This window comes from Hyperoodon ampullatus (genome assembly GCF_949752795.1).
Source record: "Hyperoodon ampullatus genome assembly, chromosome: 15".
Lineage (NCBI taxonomy): Eukaryota > Metazoa > Chordata > Mammalia > Artiodactyla > Ziphiidae > Hyperoodon > Hyperoodon ampullatus.
In genome coordinates, this window is record NC_136928.1 from 68,339,801 (window position 1) to 68,360,290 (window position 20,490).

Here is a 20,490-nt window from a genome sequence, read left to right on the forward strand (position 1 = left end):
GTACCTACCAGTCTGCTTTCTTCTTTCTGTTTGTAGCTCTTGCTTTGATCTTTCTCACTCCCCTTCTCGTCCAGATATTCTCCAAGCGCTTCCCTGTGATGGAAAAAAGTAGAGAAACTGAAGTTACTTCTAGTACTTAGAGTCTATATTTTAAAATTTCATAGTACATCACAGTATATACAAAAATATAGTCTATATGGATAAAAATTTGAATACTAAAAAAACACAATCGTAAAAACACTAGAATTAAATACAGGAGAGAACCTCTATTAGAGTAAGATCAAAGTTAGAAAAAAAAAGTGAAAGGTTTTAACTTCCTAAAATTTAAACAGTTTGGGAGTTCCCTGGTGGTCCAATGGTTAGGACTCAGCCCTTTCACTGCCTTGGGCTGGGGTTCAATCCCTCGTGGGGGAACTAAGATCCCACAAGCCACGTGTTGTGGCCAAAAAAAATTAAACATTTTATCCTTGAAAGTCAAGGAATAAACTGGTAAAAGTTATTTGACAAACTTCTGCTCTAAAATAGAATGGGATCCTTCAAATCCGTACAGAAAAGACAAAATACCATTAACACAACATTGTAAATCAACTATACTTAAATTTTAAAAAGTTAAATTAATTTTTTTAAAGACAAAATACCAAATAGGAAACTTGGCAAAGGATGTGAACAAGCAGTTTACAGAAGAAATACAAATGGCAAATAGACATTTGAAGATATGTTCAACTTCACATATAACCAGAGAAATGAAATTGAAAACCCTGTGAGGTATCCTCATTCTCCTATCAAGAGAAAAGATTTAAAAGTTGATAGTATCCGGTGGGGCAGAGGGTGTGGGTGACCATTGATTCATACTCCATGGGTGGGAATGTGAAGGGTCACAACCCATCCAAAAGGCAACTTGGCAAGACTTTTCCAAAACTTACACGGGCCTCCCGTCGGACCGAACCTTTACGAACTTTCCACAGAAAGCTTTCACAAGTTCAAAAAGAAATATGCACAAGAATGATTACTGCAGCACTCTTTCTACTAGCGGGAATGTGGAAACATTCTACATACATATTAATAGTTGCCTGTTTAAATAACTTGTGAGGCAACAATACAAGAAAATATATTGTAGCCTATTAAAAAAAAATGATGTGCTATCTAGCAGCACAGAAAGATGTCCACAATATGTAAGTAAAAAGAGCCAGCTGTAGAACAATATGTAAAGTATAATATAGATTTTCTTCTTAAAATAGGCTTATATACATATGCACAGGAAAAATCTTGGAAGGATTTATGACAAACAGATGACAGTAATTATTTAAGGAAAGAGAACTTTACTGAGGACTTATAGTCTCTACATTTTTCTATTGCATGAATTTTATAAATAGCGCATATGTGTGTATGTGTTAGTCAGAAAATAAGACCAAAGATGACGGGGGAAAGATAAGGTTCCAGATTCTGCGCTTCTTTGGAGGAGGCACGGGGGAATGACCCCACCAATACCCACCCCACTTACATCGTGGAGGTCCGCTGTCTCCTCTGGCACACAGCGGCCATGAGGATTCCCAGTTCTGCCTTAAGAAAAATGAAGCCATCCTCTTATGACTTCAACCATGGTGAACAAGCAGATCCCTTTCTTGACTCTTCATTCTTCCTTGACTTTTTCTCTCCCTGACTTCCATCTCCCTTCCCTTTTTTTTTTTCCGGTACGCGGGCCTCTCACTGTTGTGGCCTCTCCCGTTGCGGAGCACAGGCTCCGGACGCACAGGCTCAGCAGCCATGGCTCACCGACCCAGCCGCTCTGCGGCATGTGGGATTTTCCCAGACCGGGGCACGAACCCGTGTCCCCTGCATCGGCAGGCGGACTCTCAACCACTGCGCCACCAGGGAAGCCCTCATCTCCCTTCCCTTTGTTCAAAGGTCAGCACAGCCCTACATCGTGCTACACCATTTTTGAGAGCTGGAATTGAGTTAGCACCCCTCACCCCACTCCCAATCCAACTGAAACTCTTTTCTTGTCATTTCATTCACTTCCATACTCTTATTGAAGCTACTCATTGCCCTTACTGAGAAAACGATTTGTTTCATTCTACTCAGGGCTTCAGATATTGCCAGGCTAATGGTGTTCTCATTACCATCCAAAACACACTCATTCACCTGACTTGCTACTTTGACCACCAATTAATTACCACCTCTGTCTAAATAATCCTTCCAACTACTTCCTGGAGCAAAGACCTGTGCTTCAGAAAGAAAAATAACTATGCTACACATTCTTATCATCTAGTTTCAGCTTTAATCCCATTGCTGCATTTTACTTATCATTTCTGACTGCCTAGCACCACACTGCCCAATATGATAGCCACTAACCACATGTGGCTATTGAGCACTTGAAATGTGGCTGATCCAAACTGAAATGTGCTTTGAGTGTAAAATATGAACTAGATGGATTTTGAAGACTTTCAATAAAAAAATGCAAAATATCTCAATATGATTTATACTGATTACACGTTAAAATAATATTTTTATATAGTGAGTTCAGCAAAATAAATTACAAAATTTAATTTCACCTGTTCTATTTTTTTAATGTGGATGCTAATTTACGTATTGTATTTCTCTTGGTCGGTGCTGACCTATCATATTCCCTAAAGTTGCCATCGCAGACTTCTCTCTCCTCAGGTTTGAGCTGGATCCCTCTTTTGGGAAACTGCTTCCCCACCACTGCCACCCAAATGGTCTCAATGGGAGCTGCCATCTTGAATAACCATACCTCCAGACAAGTCAGAGTCCTTTCTCAGGACTTAAAAAATTGAAATGGAATTGATTGTTTGGCTGGGTTTAGAGCTCCAGGTTGAAAATCATTTTTCTTTAGAACTTTGAGGGCATTGCTCATTGTCTTCTGGTGTCCACTGTTGCTATTTACGAAACCAGATGTCATCCGGTTTCTTAATCCCTTCTTTGTATGTGAGAGTTGTCATTACTGTTGTCATCGTTGTTCACTCTGGAAGCTTGTAGGACCCTTCCTTTGGTTCTTGGTGTTCTGAGCATGCTCAGTGGTGTGCCTGGGGTGGGTCTACTTTCATTCATTGTGCTGTCAGGTGGGCCCTTTCAACCAGGGAACTCATGATCTTCAGTTCTGAAAAATGTTCTTGAATTCTTTCAGTGATCATTTCCACCCTTCTGTTTACTCTCTCCTTTCTTTCTGGATCTAGAAAGCAGATACTAGATCTCCTGGACTAGTCCTCTAATTTTTAAAAAATCTTTTTCTCTACTAGTTTCTTTTTCCTTTTCGTTCTATGTCCCAGGCAATTCCATTACCTTTACTTCCCAACCCTTCTACTGTTTCCCATTTCGACCTTATTTTTAATTTCCAAGAGCTCTGTTTTGATCTTTAGATTATTTTAATAGCATCCTATTCTTGTTTCACGTTTGCAATTATCTTTTCTTTTTTCTCTGAGGATCCTTCTTTTTTTTTAAATTTTATTCATTTTTGGCTGCGTTGGGTCTTCATTGCGGTGTGCGGGCTTCTCATTGTGGTGGCTTCTCTTGTTGCGGAGCACGGGCTCTAGGTGCACAGGCTTCAGTAGTTGTGGTGCATGGGTTCTAGAGCACAGGCTCAGTAGTTGTGGTGCACAGGCTTAGTTGCTCCACAGCATGTGGGATCTTCCCAGACCAGGGATCGAACCCGTGTGTACTGCATTAACAGGCAGATTCTTTTTTTTTTTAACATCTTTATTGGAGTATACTTGCTTTACATTGTTGTGTTAACAAAGTGAATCAGCTATATGTATACATATATTCCCATATCCCCTCCCTCTTGCGTCTCCCTCCCACCTTCCCTGTCCCACCCCTCTAAGTGGTCACAAAGCACCAAGCTGATCTCCCTGTGCTATGCAGCTGCTTCCCACTAGCTATCTATTTCACATTTGGTAGTGTATATATGTCAATGCCACTCTCTCACTTTGTCCCAGCTTACCCTTCCCCCTCCCCGTGTCCTCAAGTCCATTATCTACGCCGGCATCTTTATTCCTGTCCTGCCCCTAGGTTCTTCAGAGCCATTTTTTTTTTTTTAGATTCCATATATATGTGTTAGCATACAGTATTTGTTTTCCTCTTTCTGACTTACTTCACTCTGTATGACAGACTCTAGGTCCATCCACCTCACTACAAATAACTCAATTTCATTTCTTTTTATGGCTGAGTAATATTCCATTGTATATATGGGCCACATCTTCTTTATCCATTCATCTGTCGATGGACACTTAGGTTGCTTCCATGTCCTGGCTATTGTAAATAGAGCTGCAATGAACATTGTGGTGCATGACTCTTTTTGAATTATGGTTTTCTCAGGGTATATGCCCAGTAGTGGGATTGCTGGGTTGTATGGTAGCTCTATTTTTAGTTTTTTAAGGAACCTCCATAGTGGTTGTATCAATTTACATTCCCACCAATGGTGCAAGAGGGTTCCCATTTCTCCACACCCTCTCCAGCATTTATTGTTTGTAAATTTTTTGATGACAGCCATTCTGACTGGTGTGAGGTGATACCTCATTGTAGTTTTGATTTGCATTTCTCTAATGATTAGCAATGTTGAGCATTCTTTCATGTGTTTGTTGGCGATCTGTATATCTTCTTCTGAGGATCTTAATGACAGTCATTTTTTCCTTTTTTCTTTCTTTTCTTTTCTTTTTAATTTTTTGGCCGTGCTGCACAGCATGCGAGATCTTAGTTCACCGACCGGGGATTGAACCCTGCATTGGAAGCATGGAGTCTTAACCACTGGACTGCCACAGAAGTCCCTTGTTAATTGAAGTAAAATTGGTATATAACATTATATAAGTTTCAAGTGTACTTAAAGACAGTCTTTTCGTTGTGTTTTGTTGTTTTCAGCCTACATGGTCTCAATTTCATCTAAGTTGCTTTTTTCTGTTTATTCATTTTGGTGTCTACCTTTCACCTTAAAGACTTTCTTCAGACGTCTCGAAATCCTTGGCTACCTTTCCATGCTAAGACGAAAAAGCTTATGAAAGTGCTGAGTGCAAGGGTGTGGTATAATAGCTGTGAACTTCAGTGCAGGACAATCTACCTGAACCATTTCCTGGGCAAACCTGATTTCAGTGTCGTTAAGTCCCTCTTTCTGGGCTGGTCAGATTCTGCAGAGAGATTTCTCCAGTCTCCTGCCTGCAACAGGCAGGTCCTGCCAGCATTCCAGGAAGGGGGAGGGGGAGGCGCTCAGCTCCAGTGTGCACGTGTCCGTGGAATCCCCTTGCTTTTAGTACCGTGTCCTTGCCTCCTCTCTGTCCAGCATCCCCCAAACCACTCATCCTCCATTTTACTTTCTCCAAACCTCCGGTCAACTGTGCAAAGTGAGAGAAAGGTTCTTGACATCTATTAATTTTCCAACCAATTCTCCTTATTTTAGTTCCCTCTTCACCCCTATCCAGATAAACCTGATGCTGCCTTTTGGAGATTTATTGCAGAGGAAATCAAGGGTGCTCTCAGCTTTCCTCACTACTAGTTTATATTTCCATATTCTTGAATCTGCTAAGCCATTTACCATCTGTCTATATACGTCCCAGCTTCCAAAATGTTGTTGCTATTGAGTCCCCCTGTTTTGCTTGACTTTGTGGGTTTATATCGTTTTTACTTAATCCCTTTAAATCTCTCTCTCTTTTTTTTTTTTTTTTTTTTTGCGGTACACGGGGCTCTCACTGTTGTGGCCTCTCCTGTTGCGGAGCACAGGAGAGATCTCATTTTTGATAGAGATCCTAGGTAAATGCATGTGTTCTATCCACCATCTTGACTCAGAAGTGACATCTCGGGCTTCCCTGGTGGCGCAGTGGTTGAGAATTCGCCTGCCGATGCAGGGGACATGGGTTCGTGCCCCGGTACGGGGAGATCCCACATGCCGCGGAGCGGCTGGGCCCGTGTGCCATGGCCGCTGGGCCTGCGTGTCCGGAGCCTGTGCTCCGCAATGGGAGAGGCCACAGCAGTGAGGGGCCCGCGTACCGCAAAAAAAAAAAAAAAAAAAAAGAAGTGACATCTCTCAGGAATTTGAAACGTCAACTGAAAAACTAGAGATTGAGAGTTTTGGGTACTTTAGCCATTAATCTTATTCTTTATCTTCATATGACATTTAATTCTGTTAACAGCTTCCCCTCTAAAACTACACCTCAATGACCCACCAAGGCCTAGGCAGTTAGGGCAGTGGGCACCATAGGCAATCAAGGAGCCCAAGGCTAATTTTAAAACAACACAACTGACTAAAGTCAGTCTGTTTTTTATTATCACCCTGTGCCAGCAACAAAACAATTCATAAAACACTCCTTTCTGAAAAATCTTTTGTTAATCTAAGTTCCAAACGATTGCTGCAGTACTGTTGATTTTTAAATCTTTTTTTTTTTAATTTATGTGGGTTTAAAATTTTTATTTATTTATTTTTGGCTGCGTTGGGTCTTAGTTGCTGCATTCGGGCTTTCTCTAGTTGCGGCGAGCAGTGGTTTCTCTTGTTGCAGGGCACAGGCTTTAGAAGTGCGGGCTTCAGTAGTTGTGGCATGTGGGCTCAGTAGTTGCAGCAAGTGGGCTCTAGAGCACAGGCCCAGTAGTTGTGGCACACGGGCTTAGCTACTCTGCCGCATGTGGGATCATCGCGGACCAGGGATTGAACCCGTGTCCCCTGCATTGGCAGGCGGATTCTTAACCACTGTGCCACCAGGGAAATCCCTACTATTGTTTTTTAATAATATATATGTAAGCGTCAATATAGCACCTTTCTATTTCTTATCCTTGAAGAAGGAAGTTAATTTGTAGAACTTGCAATTATACAGTTGGTCTCTGACACAGAGACTCAGCTACACGCATGTGTTTTGAGAGCACATTTGAAATGGTTCAGAACTGTCCCAGCTCACTTCAGCGCAGGGCACGTCCACAACCCCCCAGCTACTCTATATCCCAGCAGATTAGGGATTTGACATAAACAACACTAGCCAAGTTATTAGAAACATGAAGAAACTGAACCTGAGTTACCTCTATTCTGTCATTCTATCCACAACTCGTTCTCTAAGTCTTGCGAATTCACTCCTTTGGGAACATTTCTTCATATGCCTTTTTCTTCCTTTTTTTCCCCAAAACACATGTAATTTTTCTTTTGGCCACGTTGTGGGATCTTAGTTCCCCAACCAGGGATCGAACCCAGGCCCTCGGCAGTGAAAGCGCAGAGTCTTAACCACTGGACCACCAGGGAATTCCCCACATGTAATTTAAAAGTATTCATTGGGACTTCCCTGGTGGCGCAGTGGTTAAGAATCCACCTGCCAATGCAGGGGACACGGATTCGAGCCCTGGTCCGGGATGATCCCACATGCCACGGAGCAACTAAGCCTGTGCGCCATAACTACTGAGCCTGCACTCTAGAGCCCACGAGCCACAACTACTGAAGCCCCCACACCTAGAGCCCGAGATCCACAACAAGAGAAGTCACCACAATGAGAAGCCTGCGCACCGCAATGAAGACCCAACGCAGCCAAAAATAAATAAATAATTTTTAAAAACATATATAAAAGTATTCATCCATTACTTCTTTCTCATTTTGTATTGTAAATTTTATTTTTATTTTTAAAAAAATTACCGGCATGGTAATATAACAAAGTTCAATAAAAGAAAATGTTCATTGTCTGCTTTTCTTTTCAGGCTATTGTTATTATCTGTGTGTTAGAAATTATCTGCTCCAGGCGTCAAATTCATTAGGTACGCTACTGCACCTCACTTATTTGTTTTTCTACCAGCCTCAACTGGCCATTCTTTTGTGTGTGTGTGTGCGGTACGCGGGTCTCTCACTGATGTGGCCTCTCCCGCCACGGAGCACAGGCTCTGGACACGCAGGCCCAGCGGCCATGGCTCATGGGCCCAGCCACTCCGCGGCATGTGGGATCTTCCTGGACCGAGGCACGAACCCATGTCCCCTGCATCGGCAGGCGGACTCTCAACCACTGTGCCACCAGGGAAGCCCTGGCCATTCTATCTTATTCTCCTTGTCAGCGTTTCCTCTTCCATCAACTTCTAAATGCTGGGCTTTCTTAGGACTTTCTCATCCCTTTTTAATCCTCTTTCCCAGTGTAATTTAATTCATTCCTATGGTTTAAAATACAATCATAATGCTGCTGACTCTTTGTACTGGTCCCTCTAATCCAGATCTCTTCTGAGTTTAAGACCCATACCCAACTGCCTAGTGGACATCTCAATTTTAATGTCTTACAAAATTCGACTTCCCTTAATATGGACAAAACCAAACCTTTGATTTTCAACTCCTGCCTTACTGCCCCCATCACTGTCTTTACCATCTCAATAAAAGGTACTACCATCTATCTACCCAGCTGTTCAAGCCATTCTAGCTTTTCCCCTGCGTTTCATCAGCATGTCCAATCAATCAGTAAATCCAGTCAATTTCAGTTCCAAAATATGTCTGGAGTGCATCTGCTTTATCTCCAAACCACTGCCACTAACTAGTTCAGACCAACTTCATCTCTCACCTGGACAAATACAACTGCTTCCTAACTGGACTCCTTACTTTCACTTCTGGCTCCTCCAAACCATTCCCCAAAGAGCAACCAGAGTGATCTTAACATACTTAGAAATTTGAGAAATTCTCACACTAGGTCCTTGGCCTGTGGGTAAGAGCTATCACCATGTGGAAGGTCAAATGGACACTCCGAAACTTCACCCGAGTGCCTAAAAAAGCACTATTGTCAACAGGGGGAGATTAGTGTCACCCTTAGGGATCTCAAGGATTTGGGAGTGGTGGTGCCTATCAAATCTCCATTTAATTCACTGGTCTGGTCCTTGCAAAAACTGGATGGATCCAAGATAATAACTGTCAATTACTGCAAGCTCAACCAAGCAGCAGTCCTAATTGCAGCTGACATGCAGGTCGGGTGTCTTTGCTAGAGCAGGTTACTGTGGCCTTAGGGACATGGAATGTAGCCACTGATTGGGCCAAATGCATTATTTTCTACCTCAATCAGGAAAAAGGATCAGGAAGTTCACATTTACATGGAACAGATAATGTATACTCACATAGGCCTCTCACTCACAGAGCCATGTTAACTCTCCTGATCTGTCAAAATATAGTCTGAATAGATCAGGACCATCTGAATATCCCACAGAACATCACATTGATCTATACATCAGGGTTGGCACACATTGGCCTATGGGTCAAATCTGACCCATCTGTTTTTGTAGGGCTCACAAGTGAAGAATGATTTTTACATTTTCAAAAAAAATTTTTTTTAAGATCAAGAGGAATAGGCGGAGCGCAGAGGATTTTTAGGGCACCGAAACTATTCTGTACAATACTGTAATGGTGGAAACATGTCATTATATATCTATCAAGATCCATCAGTTGTAGCAAATGTACCACTCTGGTGGGGAAGGTTGATAGTGGAGGCGGTTATACATGTGTAGGGCTGGGGGTATATGGGAAATCTCTGTACTTCCACTCAATTTTTCCGTGAACCTAACACTGCTCTAAACTATGAAATTTATTAATTTAGAAAAAAAGATCTAAATATGAGGGATATTTTGTGACACATGAACATTATATGAAATTCAGATTTCAGTGTTCTTTAGTAAAGTTTTATTGGAACCCAGGCACATCACTTTAGGGCCCTTGTGTCCAAAGGCCAGCAGACAAGAAGAGAAGCACCATCTTGGCAGGGCAGCTGACCCTGACCAGCAGGACAAGGTATAAGTGCTGTCACACTGAGAGGGTGTTCAGGGGGTCACGCAGGTTCCCCTTTGTACCCCCTTAAGACAAGGCCACTCCGTCTGTGCATGGACAGGTGCGGCAACCCCGGCCTGAGAACGGTGTGGTTTATCAGCCTCAGAGCCTGCAGGAAAAGGGGTTTGTGTCACACACCCAGATAAGCCACTGAGACCAGCAGAAGTGATAGCCGAGGTCCACTCCATAACTACTTGTGGAAGGAAGGCAGGCTGGGAGGCACGGAGGAAAGAAAGACCTCGGCGGGCAGGTCATGGAGGCCGCCTCTTCAGCGTATGGCCCACAATGCCTGGCGCAGCAGGCTCTCAATGAACATGCCGGAGGGATTATGATTTCCGTCTTTGACTTTACTAGTGTGTTCAATGTTTTAATATCCCATGCTTTGTTTGAACCTTCTGGTAGAAATGTTTTCTATCTTATCAAGAAACAAGGCCGGCTCACACGTAGGGCAGGCCGCCCCCTCACCGCAGGGGCTCCGGCCCGGAGAAGTCACCCCTTCATCCCCGCACCGCCTCACCGCACCCTGGGCGCTCCTTGGCGGGACCCGCCCAAACCCAGCTCACCGCCTCCGAGCTTCCAGGCGCGCCGCGATGCGGAGGCGCCGGGCCTGGATCCGCTCCTGAGGGTTATCAGAATGTATCGAGGGTCCGAGAATCGGAGTGGCTAAATGCTCCTTCTCCTTCTCCTCCAGGACCCTCAGGGATCCCGGCGGATTCATGGCAGGTGCCTCCCGCCCCCAGGCAGCTCTGCCTGGACCACCGCCGGACTACCGCCTTGCTGCTATCAACAAGCCGTTGCTAACAAGCCGTTGCCAGGGAAAAACAGCCACCTAATCCGCATCTGGCGTGGTTGCGCGCGCATCCCCTCAGGCTCCGCCCACTGGTGTTCTGAAAGCTATATCCCAGCTTGGGGATTTATTCCTTTCTCCTGCAATTAGGGTAATCCCCACGAAGGCCCGGGGGTATTAACGGAGGCTGGAAGATTTAAGAGCTGCACCAAATTGTGATTCGTCACTTACTGACCCTGATGATTGATTCTTCATTCATCAAATAAATATTCCTCAAAATCATATTCATCAAATATAATCGAGTGCCTACTCTATGCCAATCACTGTGCTAGCGCTGAGGATACAAGCGTTGTCCTTTCCTCATGGAGCGGATAGAATAGTACGATCGCTCGGAAAGTTTGAACTAAAGTATACTGTATCCATCTACGCGTCGTCCATTCATTTTTGAGCTCCTATTGATACTTTGTGCATTCGGCCCCTATGTTCTCTAGAATGTATCCATCGAGGAATTGTCTTCTGTAGCGGTTTTCAGTGGGGCTGAAACCTAGGACAATCCCACCATCACCACCTGCAATCACATACTTACAGAAAGAGGAAAATGGTACGGAATGCAGGGGTAGGGGGGAGGGAAAGTTAAGAGCACAGAAGCACAATTAAACTTTTGAGGAGTCCCTTGAGAGGCACTATTTCCTGGGCGTTTTTGTGTGTGTGTCGCATTGCCAACGAAAAATTCATAGTGTTCTTACTGAGAATTAAACTCCTTTCGAAAACAAGCTGGATAACATTTGGCAGAACCCTATCCCACTGGCCTGAGGTTAACTCGGGAAAGGGCACTGGAGTAGTAAGAAAACGCAGGTCCTAAGCCTAGACCGGCCCTGCAACCTTAGGTATGCCGCAACTCCTTGCCCGTTTTCTCAGCTATACTGCCTGCCTACTCAAATCACAGGCAATTGTGAGGCCAAAGAAGATAACCGCGTTGTGAATAAGACCTACCCAGAGGCAAATGGAGTTTTCTTTTTTGCTTTCTTCATGAGCCTTTACTGGGTGTTCTGGGGGCAAGGGAGAGGTCCAGCCTCATAGAAATGAGGGGGGGTGGGTCTCAGGATGAACTGCTGGACTCCGTGATGCTCTTGGAATAAGTCACATCTTTACGTAGCCGCTGGGGGGGGGTCCTCTCTGGGTCTCTGGAGGTTCTGATTCCTCTCCCCACTTCAAGGAACCCTCTTGGCCTTGGCTGCCCAGAGGAGCCTGGTCCAGGAGGGACTCCAACTGCAGAGATGGGGTGACTGGGCCTGGGGCTGGGGCAAGATTTGGGAGCCAGATGCCGCTTGGGGGTGGGGAGCCGGGGGAAAGAGATCGAATAGAAGCTTTGGCCCTTCTGATTCTTGCTGGGGATGTCCAGCACCTTCCCCTCCACAGGCCATGCCTCACTCTTCCTTGGGGCCCTCCGGGGCTGGTATAGGGCATTGCTGTGGAGTGGATTCCCTGCGTCTCTGTTCCGGCAGGGGCGGCGGTCCCAGATCCGGGCGCCCAGAGCAAAAGCAGCCATGGCCACGGCCCCCGGTCACCAGCAGCGCGGAGAGTCCTGGGGAGGCTGTGGTGGTTTGTGGTCGGTCTGACTGGGGGCGGGGCACGGTGGGGGGGAGGGCGGGGCTGGAGGTGGGATCGGAATTTTCAATTAATTTTTCCAAGTATACAAGTGGTAGGGAGATTTAGGAGTGCCAAAATCTTGGAGCAGTCAAGAGCCCAACACCTGCCTGGATCCTTGTCCCATATCTAGCTGGGCTGAGGAGTCTGGAGGGCAGGGGAGGGGAACGAGTTTTCTTCGGGCCTCAATCTCTCTCTCCTTTAGTTGTGACCTCCAGCTTTAACCTTCCCTAGGGGCTGAGGAATCAGGGGCAAGATATATTTCTGACCCCTAACTCCTCTAGGTCCTGGCTCATGTCTCCACCACCTGTGAGAAGAGACACAGGTACATGCGTGTGTGCCTGTCTACAGCTGGGAGTAGGATACCACGAGAAAGTCAGTGGGAATAGGCTGTCACACAAGAGATGGGAGAGAGCAAAGGTACCATAAAGACTCATAAAGAGCGATCAATAAGCTGCTTGGCCTAAAGCCAGACATTTTTTGTGATAAGGGATCTGACTCCCTTTTTCGCTGTTTGAGCTTTTTAAGCCTCATACCTTTTTTCCCCTTTGCTCCACATCTGGGCAGCTGACTTAAAAAAAAAAAAAAAAAAAACCCTGGGTGCTCTCTCCTTTGGTGGGAGGTTCTTACTGTGTGTGCTGGGTACCCTCATCCTGGCCCTACCTCCCAACCATAATAATACCTCAGGCCAGCCTCCTTTCCTGGCTCTCTCCAGACATTTCCCAGCCAGCTGGGAGGTCTTTGCTGCTGTCACAGACAGCCTCAATTATATAAATAACAAACCTTTTTCATAGGTGTGGAAAAAAAGACACTCTCATTCACTGCTGGAAAGACACCTTTTAAAAAGACAGTTTGACAGTCGCAATAGTTAAATAAGCATATGCACTGAGTAGGCAATCCTACTTAAAAGAATTATCCTTGAGAGATAATAGGTCTAGGCTATAGACCTATTTGGCCCCCATGGGGTCAAAATTACATCAGTAATTTTTTAAGTTTATCAGTAACTAAACCCAAGCTGGTTACCCCTGCTGAGTGTCAGGCCGGTGCTAGGTGTCTGAGGTTTGCATTTAGAAGGGAGGGGATAACTGCTACTGCGACCAAGAAGTCCAAGAAGTTCGGAGAGCAGCGGATTAAGAGCACATAAGCCAGAGAATTAGCCTGGGTTAAAATATGGGACATTTCCTCCCTCACCTTCTTTAAACCTGTTACAGAAAAAAATTTTAAATGACCACTGCCAGAACTGGGAGATCAATTCTGATGTTAAAAAAACAGGAAGTATTCTCCTCAGAAGCCATGTTAGAAAATATGAGTTTTTATAAGAGCTTATGGTTTGTTCATATACTAAAGTTTAGGTGTATTAAGTGTGGGTTATTAAGTTCTTGTGGAATTAGCCTGGAAAATTAACAGCATACATTAACACTCTTTCTATGGGAAGATGTTTTTGAGTATGAAACAACCACCTTACAAGCTAATATAAGTGTGATCCAGTTGTGAGAACAATAAATATTGCCCAATACCCAGTTCTGGGAGAGTCGAGAGCAGTACATTATGAAAAGCTGTTACTGCCATCTTCCTAGTACTCTGCTCTCTGAAAGAAGTCACAGGACTATAGAACACCCAGGAGCTGATCAAACAAAACAAAACGAAACCTTTTAATGTTTTGCCCTAAATTAACCAATGATTCTCTGAGACAAGTGACTGGACATTATTTTTCTCCCCATAGCTCCCCTCCCCTTTTGCACCTACCAAGGAAAAACAAAGAAGACAATCTGAAAACAATTAAAAAGATTTAAAAATCATTTTCTCTTTACTTTTATTACAATAAATATTTATCAGTAACAGAATTAAACAATTTTAAGTTAAAACCTACTGCATTACTTTGTGTTTCACAGCAGCAGAAATGAACACAAATCCAGTTGAAAGGGAAAGGCTTCCAGAATCCAGTGGCAAGAAACAGTCAAGGTCTTGATTATCTGGGCTAGCAACAGGATCACCGATGACACAATACTAATGGTGAAATGCACAGTTGTACCCTATTCGCACATCGAATTATCTAAGACTTCACAGCATTCCAGCTAAGGAATTTAAGCAAATTGTGAAGCCCCATTTCCCGTAAGAGCTAGATTTCCACCCCCATCAAGCCCAAGAGCACAACTGCTCCAGGGGCTGCCTCCTGGCCAGGAATGGGCCCCATCATCATTCAGACCCAGAAGGCTCAACTCTGGTGGAAGCAACCATCTTTCTCAAAAGTTTTCTGGCTCACACAATCCCTGGTGAAAGGGAAGGGGAAAGTGACATATGTCAAGGGCCTTTCTTGGGGACTGAGATGAATGGAAAGTAGGAAAGACTATGGCTCCAGATAAGGAAGAGGCTTCACAGAGTTATGGGCTACATGCAGATTTAGCCAACATGAAGAAACAGTCTAGTAAAGGCTTACCATCTTGCTGATAATCAAGAGTAGACTGCATGTATATACGAATATATCATACATATATGTGCACAGAGAATATGTGTACATATTAAATATGCATATATACACTCACCACACATAACCAGATAAAATAAATGCTACATTATTTGCTATGAACACAGCAAGAGCTAGACAGACCAGTTACTAACATGTTCAATTAAACTACTGGAAAGGGAAAATAAGACTTTGCACTCCTTTCATCTTCTCTAATATATTCCACTTGTAGCAAACATATTCCAGTTACTTAAGTGGTATTGTTTCTAGGTACCTGAGAAGGGATGGAATCAGAATACTACAGAAAGCAACCTGCAACAGGACCAAGCTAAACAAATCAATAATTGATTCCACCAGGATTCCTGCCGCCTATTCTTAGTCACAGGGCATGAAACCTTACTCAGAAAAGTATCGATTTCATTTCCTACAACTGGCTACAAACTTAATCTATTCTGTTCCATGGGAAGGGAAAGGGAGAAGGCAGGCAGCAGGGAGTTTACACCTCAGCAGTTGTTCCCTGCCTTCTCCTTTACCCACAGGAAATGCTACTTTAAAAAACAAAACTGAAATTTGGAGTTTAATACTGAATTCTGCTTTCTTGGCACATTCCAGAAAGAGGAAATGATTACACGTAGCTGTGTCTTTGTCGCCTGAATGGCTGCTCTAATGTGATAAGTTATATAAACAAAATAACCTACAAAAAATGTTCATATTGTGAGCAGTCTTAATTAGTACTTATTAAACTAAGCCTGATACTGAATGATACCAGTAATTCAAACAGATTCATAATGCAGCATTCATAGATCTCGTAAAATAAAACACGAGCCTCCTATAACCTGATTAGTAACATCAAGTACTAAACTAAACATGCTTCTGGTCAAGAATTTACTCTTCAGAGATTAAAAAGTGCTTCTCAAGAATATCAGGATCTAGAATTCATGGTAAATTGTCTATGTTTCAATAAAAAGCCAGAATCAATTCCTATTCTAATTATTACCCATAGAAACTTCTTAAGAGAAGCCCTTAGCCTAAGAGCCATAAGGCATCCACAGCATTTAGCCACTCCTTGCATCTCTAGATGTAATCTAGATGTAATCTCTAATTACAATGTAGCATTAGGTACTCCATGGCCATTATCCATTTCACATGCTTTCAAAATAACACAACTCTGATTGAACCTTGTTTTCTAAGAATGATTCTATGAAGAGCAAGACAATGTTAATGGCCTGTGGGAGACAATACTTCTGTTGTGTCCAAATGGACTCTCCTCACGACAAGGCTTTGTTAAATTATTCTAGAATCACTCCATGTGCCATTTGCCAATTCTGGGGACCGGGCCTTTCTGACCAAATGCAACACAACCCCCTCACTCAGGCCACCTGTGAAAAAGGCTACAAATGGCAAAACTTCTTTTGCTACCCAAAATATTAGCTCATTTAAGATCTGTCTGTAAGAAGAGCAGGTCTCTGCTTAAAAACAGTCAATCAGCTAGATTACTATCTCTTGCATTTTTATTAAAAAGGAAAGCATTACTAGCATGTTTAAAAGGTTACATTTATTTTGCACTGTAGAAACCCTGGAAATAAATTAGCCAGTAAATCCAATTCCCATGGCTTCACACAAAGGAAAAAGTAAACACATTGCCACTTTCTCTGGAAAAGTTAGACAACCATGATTTACCATATACCCTGAAGTAACTGCCTGCCAATAAGTCAGTCACCTGCACCACTGTCAAAGACGAAAAGTAAAAGATACAAATCACATGGGTTACATAATTAATAAAGGAAAATCAGAAATTTACTTAAGCTTCCTAAAATGTACAGGGCATCACACTTTCAAGTTTCACAGTGATTAATTTAACACCATTTTACTGTTAAAACTGTCACTTAAAATGTACATGTCAAAGTGCTTCAAATGCAGCATACTAGTTAAAATTCTTCCTGGAAGGTTCAAGTACTGGCAGCTCACTTAAGGTTATTCACCCACAGGGTGTTCAAGAATGGGCATGCTGCCTTACAAGGACACCTCATAGGACAAAGAAAATTCTAGTCTGACTTCACAAATTTCCTACAGAGTGCTCAGGCAAGTCCAGAACTGAGGTCAAGATAAAGACCACTCTGAACATAAGAATCAACACGATCAAAGATTTCTGTATCTGTTTTTGGCTTATTTGGAGACCCGACATCAAATGTTCTAGTCCATCAGGTTTACTTTGTTCCCTCTGGCATGTTCCCAGTCCTTGACTAGTCAAGAGAGATAAGGCAATCGAGGAGATGTGAATGTGGCGAGATCTAGGGGCGACAGAGCAAGTGGGCGTCTCTGTCCTAGACAGTGGCTAGTTAAAAACCCAGGTGAAGAATGAACAGGACGAGTTACAAATAGGCTTCCTGCTAAAATATAAAGGGGAAAAGTAGCCTTTGATTCAGACACCTTCAGATTATCTTTTGATCCTCCAGAACTCAGAGAATCAAAGTCTGCTTAGGAAAGCAAGGTACATTTCAAATGTTTTTAGACTGACTACAAAATAAAATAATTCTTTGAAAACTGAACACTTAGGAGTCTTTCAAATTCACATTTGAACTTTAAGTTAGTAGAGGAATGATTAAGTTGTGACAATTTTAAACTGTGCACTGCAGTAGGATCATTGGGCACTAAAGTGATCTCTTCTTCCCCTTAAAGTGGATACTATGCCTGCTTTCTCCTTTGCATGTTCCCCCAATGCCCAGGCTCTAGGTCATGACCAATATTTTTTTGGTAACTATTTAGAATTTGGGCAACCCTAGACATACACTCCTCTTCCCAACAGCTCTATATTTTAAAAAATGAAATGTTGGTAATAGTACTATAACATTCTAGGCCATAATCAGCATTGAAACTTCTTTTTAAAATTACAATTAATTTAACCATGATATTATTAAAATGCCAGGGAAGACTATTTAGTTCTTTATGTGAAAGTTATTCACTCTATTACCCTTAAGACTAGAACACATAAATTATGTCTATTACACATTAAGGGAGGAATGTTGGCTAAACTGTGGCAATTTTAAACTATGTTACACTAGGATCATGAATGCTATTGAAGGATCATAAAAGGCAGCATTAACATACTCAGGTATTTTTTAAGATTCTTCTATCCATGCCTCCCTCAAATATAGGGGAGACAAGCATAAAGGACATTTTTCATACCATAACCTGAAAAGAAACTTCTTACAGGTCTAGGTAATTTTGGTCAGAAGAAACACAAAGCAAACCTCTGGCCTGACTAAGGCACTCTATTCTGAAATGTACAGAAAACATGCATGTATGACCAATCATGCCACTGCTCCCCAAAAGGCAGCTCAGTGTATGCTGGGAGAAAGGCTGGGGTGTGAACGCACTCCAAAATATCATGCATAAGCCTAAAAGATATTTTATACTTCGGAAATGTTATAGTAATTGGCAATGACGTAAATTCACAAGAGCTCTTTGTAATGAAGTCCTGCTTCGGCTGCTATATCACTACATAACAAATGGGGGCTGTCATGATGCACTTCAAGACAGCAGACTAAACCAAGAAAAAGAGTCAACAGTACACTAAAGATTCACAAGTCCACAGTATTCGGAAACAGTTAATTACTCACTTTTCATCTTTTATCTTCTTGACAGCCATCTTTCATCAAACGATGCCAATAAAACTGACTGTAGCATAATTCTTAACCACCATTGGGAAATATAACGTATAGGCACAAAACAATTTTCAAATAAACCGGATGCAACAGAAAAAGAGCAGAAACACACTTTGAGGTAAAACAGCCCCAAAATTACAGGACATGACCCTATGCCAGAAGTAAAGGGTTTTTTTTTTGTTGTTGTTGTTTTTACTATACTGTACATGGTAAAGAAAGCCTGTGGTCCACATCTGTCATTTTATAAATATTTATCAGTTCTTTTATAATACAGATTAACCTCATTTTTGTATACAAGGTCAACAAAACAATAAAATGATTAGCTCAGAACCTTAAAACAAAGCTCTGTTCCAGGCCCAAATTAACACTTTATCCAGTTCAATTTTACAGATGACACAGAACAAGGTATACAAAAAATAGTTACTTTTACTTAACTAGTTCATTCTCTGACCTCCATGATGGCAATTTATTAGCAAACATGAAATCACTACCCATATTTCCCTTCATCAATTTCTCACCTATTTTCAGTGTTCATTTTTGTCTCAGAGAAAGTCACCAAATATACCTCAACCTTTACAATTTTTTAAAATGAGTACAGAACCATGTGTTAGCTCCTTGGTGCCTCATTTCTAATAACCTGAATGACAATGATTAGACTTTACAAATTCAAAAACTGAAATATCAATTACATAGTTATTTTTACAAAGCAGCAGACTAAAATCCAACAGAGGAATATACTATAATTAAATTTGACGATGGTCACATTCACAGATAAATAATGATTATGGATTTAATTACATATCAACACAGTGGTGCCTATTTTATCCAAGTGCAATCCATCCAAAAAAAAGGGTTTAAGATACACTCTTCATTCAAGCACAAACTTCATTCAGTGGAAAATAAAAGAAAATCAGCCAGTAAATTTCATCACCACCAAATTAAATGGAGACAAAATTAAAAAAGGAATAGAATATCCACATTCACGAAAAGGTGTGATCATAAAACAACCATATTAAAGTCAAAGAGATTTTTATGTTTGTCAGTAAACTTAAAAAATTACTCCAAGTCACATAAAGGGAGCACATACTCAGTAAGGCATATATATTAAAAATTTTCTTCAAGTGGGGAAGTGAGCAAGTTGGGGAAGAGAGAATTTCTATTTCTTTATCCTGTATGAAATAAAAAACACAGCACTCTCTTCCACAGAAAAAGACAGAGGGAGAGAGGAAGGACAAATTAAATCAGAAAACTAATTTCATAGTGAGGTTCATGAGATTCCTAACTCCTAAGAAAATTTTTCTTATAAGGAAGTTTATCTGTGTTCCTCACCGGTAATTATTGTAAGACTGGGACTGTCACATGCATTCATATGATCATAGTTCATAGGCACCAAATCTCAGCAACTTGCAGCTGAGGGGGAAAAAAATGCCACATTTAAACAATGAACCATGCCAATGAGTGAGCTATAATTACAATCCATTCTCTACTAAGTCCCAAGAGAATATTTTTCTTTAAAAGAAAATTAAACCATTTATCAAGATCCGTTCCATAATAAAGAGAGCCAGAATACTAGAGAATCTAAATATATATATATGTATTTTAGCTCTCTTAGCACATGAGGACAAAAGGCATTTCCATGGGAAAGAGAAACCAGTATTTGGCAACTGTATATTGTTTTGTAATCATTTGGCATCTCTTGCTGAAGGTGACTTGCTCTTATCTTTTCCCTATGTTGGATTTGGGCTATTGAGAGCTTCCATAGCTAAAGACCTCCTACTACTTACCAAATATGAAAACATATTGGGTCTTCAGAATGTTATCAGTGTTCCTAAACAAATTTGGGGGTTTTAAAAATAAAAACCAAGGCATCTTTAACTCTGTATAAACCAAAACATTATGGACTCCTGAAGCTAAAATTACTAGGAACATTTTGCTGGTCTAATGTGTATTATGTTTAACCAAAACATCACATGGCTTTATAAAAAACAAAATAAAAGAAGCTGGGAGTTAGTAGGTCCAAAATTCCACAAGTTCAGATCATATGTATCACTCCTGCTGTCCAAGTACCACATACACTGAGTTCCCATGTCTGTTAAGCAGATCAATTTAGTTCAATGGTGATGGATGAAATATTTACAAGCATCTTATTTACAGTACTTCTTTCTGTAGA

The 20,490-nt window shown here is 41.9% G+C and overlaps 1 protein-coding gene across 1 annotated transcript in view; it reads right to left on the reverse strand.

Moving 5' to 3' along the window:
• DRC1 (dynein regulatory complex subunit 1) overlaps window positions 1-10,475 on the reverse strand; it is a gene marked incomplete at both ends in the record, with an annotated part of 43,453 nt that extends 32,978 nt beyond the window's left edge. The window contains 2 exons of the mRNA XM_079720726.1: window positions 9-93; window positions 10,321-10,475. Of these exons, the coding sequence (XP_079576852.1) occupies window positions 9-93; window positions 10,321-10,475 (240 nt within the window). The remainder of the gene's footprint in view (window positions 1-8; window positions 94-10,320) is intronic.
• Between the last annotated feature and the right edge of the window lie 10,015 nt (window positions 10,476-20,490).